The sequence below is a fragment of the Stegostoma tigrinum genome, chromosome 15, assembly GCF_030684315.1.
Source record: "Stegostoma tigrinum isolate sSteTig4 chromosome 15, sSteTig4.hap1, whole genome shotgun sequence".
NCBI lineage: Eukaryota > Metazoa > Chordata > Chondrichthyes > Orectolobiformes > Stegostomatidae > Stegostoma > Stegostoma tigrinum.
Genome location: NC_081368.1, coordinates 14545236 through 14557303, shown reverse-complemented (window position 1 = coordinate 14557303; position 12068 = coordinate 14545236). Strand labels below are relative to the sequence as shown.

The window sequence follows — 12068 nt, the reverse complement described above, 5'->3', positions numbered from 1 at the left end:
TTTGAGAAAGAGAGTCCTTCTCTAGTGACCTCTGTTGGAATTGAACCCAGGCTGTTGACATCACTCTGCATTGCAAACCTGTCACCCAGGCAACTGAGCTAACCAACCCCCTAGAATTCTAGATATCTAATGATATCAGGGCTACAGGGATAGTATAGGAAATCAACCATGCTCTAGAAAGTTGAAGCAGGCCTGAGGGGCTGAATGGACAACTTCTGCTTCTGAGCTCCAATATCACATAAATTCAAGAGACATATCTTTATGGAGAGTGGTGAGAATGTGCAACCTGTTATACAAGGAGTGGTTGCAATAAATAGCATAGTAAGGGAAAGCCGAAAATGTGTACGTGAGAAGGAAACAGTGATACACTGACAGGACAAGGTGAAATAGGGTGGAGGGAGACTCACATTGATGGATCTGCTGAGCTCTATGGCCCTTTTCTACGCTGCAAATTCTATGTAAGATTGACAAATGTACTGACCTTGTATTTTAAAACATAATTGCTTCTTCTGGTAGGCAATGTAACTGGATACAGCACCCAATAAAGCTGCTGCTATAGCACTGGCAATTCCAGCTATTGTGGTTTCAGGCAAAGCCACTGGGACAGAAACAGAAACGCAAATGAGGAACAATTGGAAACTCTCAACATGAATAATGTAACAACAGCTACCATTTATGACTTGATTTTTCTTCTTTCAATATATTAAATTTTTATAGTAAAACTAGCCTCTGAGGGATGTTGTGAGATTTCACAGTATGCTTATATAGGAATCAGGAATAAAACTCTCCACTAGTTGGAGTCATGACTGACACAAAGGAGTGCTGGTCAGAAGGAGCACAGGAAGCTGAGGGACAATCAGAGTGAGGGATACAAAATTGTGAGAGGCATAGACAGAGCAGATTGTGAGAATCTCTTCCCTATGACTGACATGTCTAAAACCAGAGCAGCTCATTTAGAGGAGATCTGAAAAAATTCTTTTCATACAGAAGGTGGTAGATGTTTGGAAGGTGCTGCCTGAGAGGCTGGAGGAGGCAGCTACTCTCACAACATTTAAGCATCTGGATGTGCACTTAAAATGCCAGGGACAGAGTGGCTATGGGCCAAGCACAGGTAAATGGGATTCATGTAGTTTGTTGGTCAGCATAGACTGAAGGGCCTCCTTTAATGCTGTATGACTGATTCCTTTCTTATTACAGGTGACTGTCTGAGCTGACACCATAGAGGCCTCCGTCCGTGTGCTTCATAAAACAGAGGTCTTAGCTGCCAGCAGCTAGGCTACCTTCTGTTGAAATGTAAGAAATTAGGAACACTTACCCTGATCCTGGTCACCTGGAGGTATGTCATCACCTAGAAAACAAGGTCAGAGTTCTTAATAACAAGGTGTTGAACTGGATGAACACAGCAGGCCAAGCAGCATCTTAGGAGCACAAAAGCTGACGTTTCGGGCCGAGACCCTTCATCAGAAAAGGGGGAGGGGGAGAGGGTTCTGAAGTAAATAGGGAGAGAGGGGTAGGCGAATCGAACATGGATAGAGGAGAAGATAGGTGGAGAGGAGATAGACAAGTTAATGGGGCGGGGATGGAGCCTGTAGAGGTGAATATAGGTAAGGAGGTAGGGAGGGGATAGGTCAGTCCAGGGAGGACGGACAGGTCAAGGGGGCGGGATGAGGTTAGTAGAAAGGAAATGGAGGTGCAACTTGAGGTGGGAGGAGGGGATAGGTGAGAGGAAGTACAGGTTAGGGAGGCGGGGACGAGCTGGGCTGGTTTTGGGATGCAGTGGGGGAAGGGGAGATTTTGAAGCTTGTGAAGTCCACATTGATACCATTGAGCTGCAGGGTCCCCAGCGGAATATGAGTTGCTGTTCCTGCAACCTTCGGGTGGCATCATTGTGGCTCTGCAGGAGGCCCAGGATGGACATGTCGTCTAAGGAATGGGAGGGGGAGTTGAAATGGTTCGCAACTGGGAAGTGCAGTTGAGGGCAGGTGTTCTGCACAGCAGTCCCCAATCCTCCGCTTGGTTTCCCCAATGTAGAGGAAGTCACACCGGGTACAGTGGATACAGTATACCACATTGGCAGATGTGCAGGTGAACATCTGCTTGATGTGGAAAGTCATCTTGGGGCCTGGGATGGGGGTGAGGGAGGAGGTGTGGGGGCAAGTGTAGCACTTCCTGCAGTTGCAGGGGAAGGTGCCGGGTGTGGTGGGGTTGGAGGGGAGTGTGGAGCAGACAAGGGAGTCCTGGAGAGAGCGGTCTTTCTGGAAGGCAGACAAGGGTGGGGATGGTCCAGGTGAAAGTTAGAGTTCTTTTAGTGTTTCACCATGATGACCATTAAAATGGGGCACAGATGGTGACAGGTAACTATAAACATGTTGTCCATTGGAAATCATCTCATACAACAACAAAGATCCCAATTAAACCTGCTCAAGGCTGTTCTGTTGCAGAAGAGAAGGAAGGAAACAGCAGTGAAGGAAAGCTTATATTTATATAGCACCTGTTTCTAATTCAGAACATGCTAAAGTGCATCTGAGCCACGAGGTACGTTTGAAGGGCAACCACAGCTTTAACAGAAATACATAAAAAATTACAACACAGAAGGAGGCCATCCTATTCCATGTCCGCCAAGAACGAGCTGTCCACTCCAATACAAAGCAGTGGCATTAAAACCAAAGCTGACTCTCTAACACAGCACTGATGGACCACTGCAGACGGTACCTTAAACTGAGACCCAGCTGCTTCCTGGGTGGCTGTAAAAGATCCTACGACACTAGTTGGAAGATGACCAAGAAAGCCATCTCCCGCGTCCCAGCCACGTTCTATCACTCAATCGTTACCAAAAAATCAGACTATCTGGTCATCATCGAGCTGTTAGCTGGGTGCACAATCAAACAGCTGTTAGCAGAGTGCAAAAGTTGGTCTGCGACACCAAAGCATTAAAGAGAGAAACCACCTTCGATCTCTTGGTCCATAGTCTTGAAGCTTACAGCAGCTTAGGGTATTATTTAAAAGAAGGATTTCCACCTCTACTTTTGTTTCAGGCAATGAATTCAAGACCATCCTCAGGGAGAGAATGTTACTCAGCTCCCCTGTAGGCCTTCCGTTAATTAGTCTAAACCTATGGCCTCCTGGTTATGGACCTCTCTGCTAATGAACATAGCTCCTTCCTATCCACTGTAAGTAGCTTCCTTCAGTTTTTTTTTAACAACTGAGTTACGACTTGCCTCAGTGCCTTCTGTTGTAAAGAACCCCAATCTACTCAAATTTTCCTCATTGATGAAGTTCTAATCTACATTAGGGTATACAGTATCACATCAGGTCATCAGAGGTCTGGTCAAAGACGTAGGATGTACTTAAAGCAGGAAAATGAGGACACAAGGGGTAGATGTTTGGGAAGGGTATCTCAGAGCTTGGAGCCTAAGTGGCAGAAGTTAGAATCAGGAGATACAGAATTATAGGAACACAAATATCTGGGAGGGTGGTGGAACTGGACAGGAATACAGAGATTTGGCAAAAAGGTGGGCAAGGGGATGTGGGGGCTGTACATCTGTCCAGGCCATGGAGGGATTTGATTAATAAAGTTAGAAATGTTAGAATCAAGATGTTGCATGTAGGTCAGTCAGCCAAGGAGAGACAGGGGAACAGGACTTTGTGCAAGTTAAGACAAGTGCAGTAGAGTTTTAGATGACATGCAGGTTGAAGGCAGCAGGTGGCATAGCAACAGAATCTTGTCACAAAGCTGCTGTTGCTTACAGTAGAAGGAAATGGGGGCAACATTGAACCGACCCTCAGCTACCAGAGGGGACTGAAGCAGAGGAAGAAAGGGGAACACCAGCTGGTAAGATGTAGCCATGTTTAGAGTTAACAAAGGCACGCATGGTATTTTCAGCAACAGATGAACTGAGGTGGGGACAATGTCGTCTGTTTAGAAACAGACGGTCTTAGTCATGGTATGAATAGGGCCAGAGGTTCATCCCTGCTTAAGATGTGAGCTGCAGACTGGCTTAACTATACACTGTGCCAGGGAGCTGGAAGGAGCCAATAGCTCAGGAACAGAGTTTGTGAAGTGGGAAGTCTGAAGTGGCTTCAGTCTCCCCAGTAACCAAAAGGACAAAATTTCTGCTCATCCATGGCTGTATTTTGGTAAGTATTCTGATTAATTAATGACAGTGGAGGCAATGAGAAGGGGTGGTAGTGAGGGGTTGGAGCTGAGTATTAAAAAGTTATTGAAAAGTAATGCAGTGTTTTCCTTAGGAGGGCACAGAGGAGGAGCACAGCGATGATCAATATAGCCATGTTTGACCATTAAAGATTCTGCCCTACCAGAAGCTACCCAGATGACCTCAGTCTCTGTCTCAGGAATTGCGGTTGCCAGCATGTCCCTGTGCACGCGCGGAACTCGTTACGTACTGTTCAGAATGAACTGAGAATCTAACTATGAAACGGGGACTGAAAGCTACATAAAATCAGCTCACACCCATCACTCCCTCACTGATCTCAACCTGAAACCATTTGCATCAAATTGAGAACTTGCAGCAGAATATAATTGAGCCCTTCCGTTACCTGAATAGTTATTTGTAAAGTTTTAAGTCCCAGAGTTATGATGACATCAACTCACTTCAAAGGTTACTGCATGAAGCAAATACTAAGTCAATATTGGATAGAGCTGTAGAAGAACATGAGGAAGGAAAATGAGAGCAATAGGGGTAAATGTGATGGAAAATGCTCAACTACAAACTTCGCAATGGAACAGATTGAATGGCTAGACGCTGTCTTGCAACTTTTAGCTCTAATTATATTTTGATATATTGCAATTTACACATACATTATACAACATCTTCACCCATTCACTGTGTGAAAACTGACAACCTTATGAATCTAATTGTGCGGCACTTACCTGATTTTTTCTTATCTGGTTTATAGTCTCCACCACCCAGCAGGTCTTCCAGGTCTTTATCTGAAAGGTCAGAGGTACCTAGACATACAAAGGAAATTGCATCACTGCCAAAAACACTGGAATGAAACTGGTGCACCCCAGAATCAGGTGTTTACGTGTAAGTGACATTCTAAAGTTTGAACACTTACAGTGGCAAACAAAACTTCAGGAAGCTCAGCTGACAAAGATAAGTGGAATTTGCCCAGTCCAAATGATCAGGTAGCAAAGTACCTGCATGTTAACCTCAACCCATCAATGCCAATGAAACTTAGTATATAATGCATATTCTTTTTTAAAATATCCACAGCGTATTCTGTTTAGTCTAACGCTATTATAGAACTTTCAAGCCAAGATAAAATGCTGACAAACACCAGCCAATCAGGAGCACTGTAGTACAGATTAAGGAATAAAAGTGTTGAAAAAGGAATAGCTCTTACAAATTGGCCTTATTTACCAGGCTACAATTTCTGTCTCCAAGTACGCGGGCTGTCAACATCTCTCTCACATCAAGTTGCCTGACAGGTTAATGTTTTGCATATGATAGCGGGAGTCAGGTAATTCCCAAATGATTGAATAGAAGCTTACCCATAATGTGACAAGATGCAATTTAGATCAACATCACTCAGAACTAGACTGTCAAAACATGCCAACATTTAAGCAACCTTTGAAAAAGTAAGAGAGATGTGTCCTTCGCTGAACAGCAAACTAATGATTCCCCAGATCACTGTCTGCAATAATTCAGCAGTTTCACAGTATGGACATAGCTAGCTGGCAAGAGACTTCAGATTTACCTCACATGTCACTTTAAGTTGATACAGTCTGTCAATCTTGTCTGGAGAAAAATTCAACATACAGCTGGAAACTAAATAGACGAGGTTGTTTCACTGTGATCAACCTCTCCTGTGGATGTGTTCCTTTATGGATAATGGTTGAACTAATATTGTTTGAGATACCTCATGACCATTGACAGAAAGGATGTGATGCACTGGGTTCAAGTCATGTTTAGCTACACCCCTTGAATTGTTATTTTCTTTCAATCTGTTGTCTTTTGCATTTTTTGGGGGGTTTTACATCTTATTTTGGGCTTAAGCCAGATCAAAACTTCAGGACACAGATGCCTTAGAGAGTTCTCTCCTCTAATGTTTGACTGATGGAAGACAGAGCACAAGTAACCTGTGGAAATAAGGCAAACCTTTCAGGAGTGATGCAAAATAAAATCAGCACAGAGCTCTATACAAAGTAACACATCCAAATATGAGTTAACACTTAGACAGTCAGTTACATAGAAAGAAACCAACTAACTATTTGAGATAACAAGGTGTAGAGCTGGATGAACACAGCAGGCGAAGCAGCATCAGAGGAGCAGGAAGGCTGACGTTTTGGATCCCTGAAACGTCAGCCTTCCTGCTCCTCTGATGCTGCTTGGCCTGCTGTGTTCATCCAGCTCTACACCTTGTTATCTCGGATTCTCCAGAATCAGCAGTTCCTACTATCTAAATAATTATTTGATTCAGTTTTATGGTGATAGAATATATCACTTAGCACTAGAAAAACATCATAATCCTATAATTTGAAATTCAAAAGATCCATATTCAAGAATAATTAACAAAGGATCATGATTGGTATTAAAATCATGATTTTACTTGGCAGCGTTTGTTTTCAAATTGAGCTGCGAGTGTTCTGGGGCAAACTATTCGGGAGACATGAAGCACTCATAACAACTGTCACTTAATCAATTCTTGGACAGTGTGCGTGTGCACTTATGTGTGTGTGCATGCGTGTGTGTGTGTGCATACGTGTGTGTGCGCATGCATGTGTACGTGTGCAGGTGCGTGAGTGCACGTGTGTGCATGCAAGCGTGTTTGTGTGCGCATGTGCATGTATGCATACATGTGTGCGCATGTGCATGTGTACATGTGTGCGCATGTGCATGTATGTGTACATGTGTGCACATGTGCATGTATGTGTACATGTGTGCGCATGTACATGTGCGCGTGCGTGCGCCGCATGTTTGGGGAGGGTGGGGATGCTGTTGGGGGAGCATTCCTACACCTTTTGACCTACCAGCTGTTTCAATACTTACTACTTCCACAAACAGTGCTCACCTTGGAAGTCCATCAGGTTAAACCTGACAGATTGTCTAGAGGCATACACAACCTTGGTATAATATGGAAGCTTTCTATTTTTCTTTTAATGTTCTTTTTTTTAAAATGGCGATGAGTTGATGTAACGGATAGTTGAACTTTGAACAGCTTTGTGTTTTAAAAGAGGAGAATGAATGGGTCACAGTTACTTGCCAGTTGCGACTGGCTGGGAAGATACTCTAACTTAATTACTGATAATAAGGGACGTCTTGTACTAATTGGCATTAAATATGTTGCTTTGCCCAGGACTGGCAGCTGGTTGGATGTTGAGTTGCTCAATCAAGCCCGGGCGGTGGGGGAGGAGGAGAAACTGATATTAACCAGTCAAGCACGAGAATATTAATTTAAAAAGACAAAAAAAAGTGTTGTAACTGGTTATGGTTAGTACAGAGTGATTTTTGGAGACTTCTGGATGCTGTTTGTTTTTTTGCTTTCTCCAGTTGTCTGTCCAGTTAAAGAATTGTCGAATGTTCTGATAAAATCCCGGTCTTTAAGATTCTGCAGGTCTACTGAAATTGTTTACATTCACCAGTGACTTCTAATTAGCTAATCAGTTACGTGCCTGTGAACGACTCATTATCCAAGAATTGCATGAAGGTTTGGCATCCATTGTTTGAAACTGTTTAACTGAACTAGCAGAATACAATTAGAACATTACAGCACAGTACAGGCCCTTTGGCCCTCGATGTTGTGCCGACCTGTCATACTGATCTGAAGCCCATCTATCATTAGACATAGAACATTACATTGTTTGAAACTGTTTAACTGAACTGGCTGAATACAATTATTTTACTTCTCATTCTAGCTTATCCCTTAACTGCTCTGTCAGTCTGTTGTGTGTGTGAATGGGGTTACGATCTAAGAAGATTGGGTTTAAAGCATAGATATTAATTAAATAACCTTGTTGTTTATTTTTGTCTGACTAAAATCACAGTATTAATAATAAATAGATAATTTTTGTTCGATTATAAACTTGGTGATCAAGATCTGTATTTCATAGTCTTGTTAAGAATAGCTGGGCAAATCTTGAGGGACACTGAATATTTTAATTTCACTATGTTGCAAATCCAGTGCTAATAAGGCTGATTTGATTTGGCTTGCAATCCCTGGTTGTAAAAATGATAGACAGATGGCCAACCATCCACCTGGGAATGGGTGGTGGCCTCCATCTCACCCAAGACCAGTTTAACCTGGAAATAGTTGGCTGGAGGGAAGTTTTGAGATGTTAGTTCTTTTTTCCAAACAAATTACCTGACTCCCATCCATCCATTTTTCTTGTTGGTCAGTGATGTCAGTGGTAGTTGGGGAGAGGGGACAGGTGAGGAAGATGGAAGGTCAGTTTTTTTTAAGGGAGGTCTATGCTATTGAAATTGTTTCAAAATGACTGAATGGTACAGGTGAAAGTCTATTACAGTTATAGAGTAAGGCAGCTTGGAAACAGACCCTTCAGCCCAAACTGATCCATGCTCACCATGGTGCCCACACGGCTAGTTCCAATTGCACACATTTGGTCCATATCCCTCCAAACCCTGCCCATTCATGTACCTATGTTTTTAAAATGTTGCTACTGTATTTATCTCAACCACTTTCTCTGGCAGCACATTCTAAAAATGCACCACTCTCTACATGAAGAGGTCAGGTCCTTCTTAAATCTTTCCCCTCTCGCCTTAAACCTATGCCCTCTAGTTTTCACACCCTGCCCCCCCCCATCCCTGGAAAATAGAGTATATGCATTCATCCTATCTATGCTCCTCATGATTCTAATACATGTCAATAAGGTCACCACTCATTTTCCTAAGTTCCAAGGAATAAACTCCTATCCTGGCCAACCTCTCCCTATAACTCAGGCCTACTAGTCCTTCCAACATCCTCATAAATGTTCTTGGCACACTTTCCAGTTTAACTGGAGGCAAGTTATTGGAGAGTTATTGGAACTGTATCTTTCCTTTAATAGCATGAACAAAACTGTACACAATACTCCAAGTGTGGCCTCACCAATGACTGATACGACTGTAACATAATGTCTCAACTCCAATACTTAATGCCTCAAACCAACGAAAGCCAGCATGCTAAATGCCTTCTTTACAACCCATGTTTACCATACAAACTATGTACTTATACTCCTAGGTCCCTTTGTTCTACAACACTTCTCAGGACCTTACCATTAACTGTACAAGTCCTACCTTGGTTTGACTTTCCAAAGTGCAACACTTCATGCTTATCTGTACTGAATTGCGTTTACCTATCCTCAATCCACTTCCTAACCTGATCAAGATCCCTCTAATTTTTGATAACCTTCCTCGCTATCAACAATACCTCCAAATTTTGTATCATCCACAAACATATTAATCATGCCTTGTACATTCACATCCAGATTATTTATGCAAATAACAAAGGTCCCAGCACTGACTCCTGTGGCTCACCCCTCTAGTCACAGGCCTCTAGTCCAAGAAAAGACCTTCAACCATCATCCTCTGCTTTCTGCCAGTGAGCCAATTTTGAGTCCAATTAGCTATCTGTCCCTGGATCCCATGTGACTGAACCCTCATGACCAGCCTGCCCTGCAGAACCTTGTCAAAGGCCTTACTGAAGTCCATACAGACAACATCCACTGCTCTACCCTCGTCTATCCTCTTGGGTACCTCTTCAAAAAATGCTCGAAGATTTGTCAGGCATGGCTTCCTGCACACAAATTTGACTAAGATAACAAGGCGTAGAGCTGGATGAACACAGCAGGCCAAGCAGCATCAGAGGAACAGTCCTAATCAGATCTTGACTCTCCAAATGTTTGGTTGATGCTGTTCCTCAGTAAACTTTCCAATAACTTGCCTCCAACTGATGTCAGGTTCACTGGCCTGTAGTTCCCTGGTGTGTCTTTGCTACCTTTTTTAAACAATGGAACAACATTAGCCACCCTCCAGTTTTGTGGAAGTTCACCAGTGCTTAAAGATGAAGCAAAAATCTCTGCAAGGGCCTCTGCAATTGTTTCCGTAGTCTCTCACAGTGTCTGAGGGTTGAATTGATCAGGCCCAAGGGATTTATCCACCTTAATGTGCTTTAAGGCTGTAAACACCTCCTCTCTGGTAATGCATATGCAGTCCAAAACATCACTATTTGTTTCCTTCATTTCCTTAGCGTCCATGATTATCTCCTCAGTAAATACTGAGGGGAAACATTCATTAAAAAATCTCCCCCATCTCCTGTGGGTCTACATAGATGACCATGCTGATCTTTAAGGGGTCCTATTCTCTTCCTGGCCACCTTTTTACTCTTAATATAGCTATAGAACCTCTTGGAATTATCTTTAACCTTATCAGCCAGATCCATCTCATACCCTCTTTTTGTTTTCTTATTGCCATCTTAAGTGTGCTCCTACACTTTACATAGTCATCTGGGGATTCAATTAAGCCAGATAGCCTAAACCTTTTTCTTTATCCTGACCTGAGCCTCAATATCCCTCAACCAGGGATCCCTAAACCTGCCAGCTTTTCCCTTTTCCTTTCCTCTGGACTCTTGATGTCACAATTTTAAACCTTCCCATTTGCCAGTTGTTCCTTTTCCTTCAAACAGACTCACCCAAACCACTTCTGCTAAATCCTGCATAATGGGCCCAAAATTGTCCCTGCTCCAGTTCAGAACCTTAACCTGTGCACCTGTCCTATCTTTTCCATAGCTTTGTTAAAACTAGGACAGTTGTGGTCACTGGACTCAAAGTGCTCTCCTGCTGACACTTCAGTCACTTGCCTGACCTTGTGTTAGTGTTTTACAAGCGATAGCTCCTTGTTTTCAAGTGGTGATCCTGAATTTTGGGAGATAAACATTTTTTTGTTAAAATTGAGCCAATTTTCAAAGCTGTCAAAGTGCAAATCAGACAGGAGAAAAGCAGAAAGAAGACATCATACAGTCATGCACCAGCCCAATTAACTTTTGAAAATTTTATCCAGACTCAGATTACACTGCCATTAAATTCTGATAGAACCGTACAGTCGTGCAACGCTGTTGTTCAATCACATTTTATTCATGGTATTTAAAGCTCCTTTAATAAGCAGAATGTTTGAGTCCCAGAGGGGAGAGTGCTGTTAATAGACACACACTGCATGTACAGGAAAGGGACAATCTGTGGAGATCTGAGATCAGAATGCAGTGAGCAACAGGGCAGGAGGATGCAACTAGCTGCCAGTAAAGCTGGATGAATCCAGAAAAGGTCTCTGGACAGCCTCAAAGAAAAAGAGAACATATCTGAGTCCTGATTTAAGTTGTTTGTACAGCTTGGAGATGTGACACTCTGTTCCTGCTTTGAAACTGCAAATATATTATTCTGTTTGTAATGCATTCTCCTGGCACGCTACATTCAATTTGTATCTTTAATGCTTCTAGGAACAATGGGGGTTAGAAAGCATCACTGTTCTGGCACTGAAACAGTACACTTGGACTAATTCTGTGGCAACTTGATGGATTTGTTACTAATTCATACAGGCACACCCTAAGTCTTCAGGTGTAGCAGGGTATAGCAGTAAGAAATCAACAGAACCCATAAAATCATTAGTTTGTGTACTAATTTTCAAATAATGTCCTGCCCAATAACTTCCTATCCAGTAGACCTTTGGAGAAAGGTAACGGGTCTAATTAGTTTTTCTGATATTCAGATGATGTAGTGAACATCACATAACCCTTAAAAGTTCTGCCAATTGCCTATGGATTAAACAAAGGGACAGCATAGGTTTGTAAACCTGCTCTCCACCTTCTAAATACCACAGCTGATGATGCTAGCTTGTGTGTGCTAGTCACTGTTGTTCTGTCTGGACATACTATTACAACTTTCATTTTGTGAATGTGCATGAGCACTAATCATGGTATTAAGGCTAACAAAGTGTGGAGCTGGATGAACACAACAGGCCAAGCAGCATCTTAGAAGCACAAAAGCTGACGTTTCGGGCCTAGACCCTTCATCAGAAAAGGGGCATGGGGGGAGGGTTCTGAAATAAATAGGGAGA

The 12068-nt window shown here is 42.7% G+C and overlaps 1 protein-coding gene across 7 annotated transcripts in view; it reads right to left on the bottom strand.

Moving 5' to 3' along the window:
• Positions 1–12068, bottom strand: part of cd99l2 (CD99 molecule-like 2) — a 169571-nt gene that overhangs the window by 15431 nt on the left and 142072 nt on the right. For 5 of the 7 annotated variants that reach the window (XM_048544488.2, XM_059651347.1, XM_048544487.2 and 2 more), the window contains 3 exons: positions 4892–4969; positions 1316–1348; positions 482–598 (listed from right to left, as the gene is read on the bottom strand). In XM_048544488.2, the coding sequence (XP_048400445.1) occupies positions 482–598; positions 1316–1348; positions 4892–4969 (228 nt within the window). The remainder of the gene's footprint in view (positions 1–481; positions 599–1315; positions 1349–4891; positions 4970–12068) is intronic. The other 2 variants (XM_059651349.1, XM_059651348.1) reach the window with 1 other exon arrangement.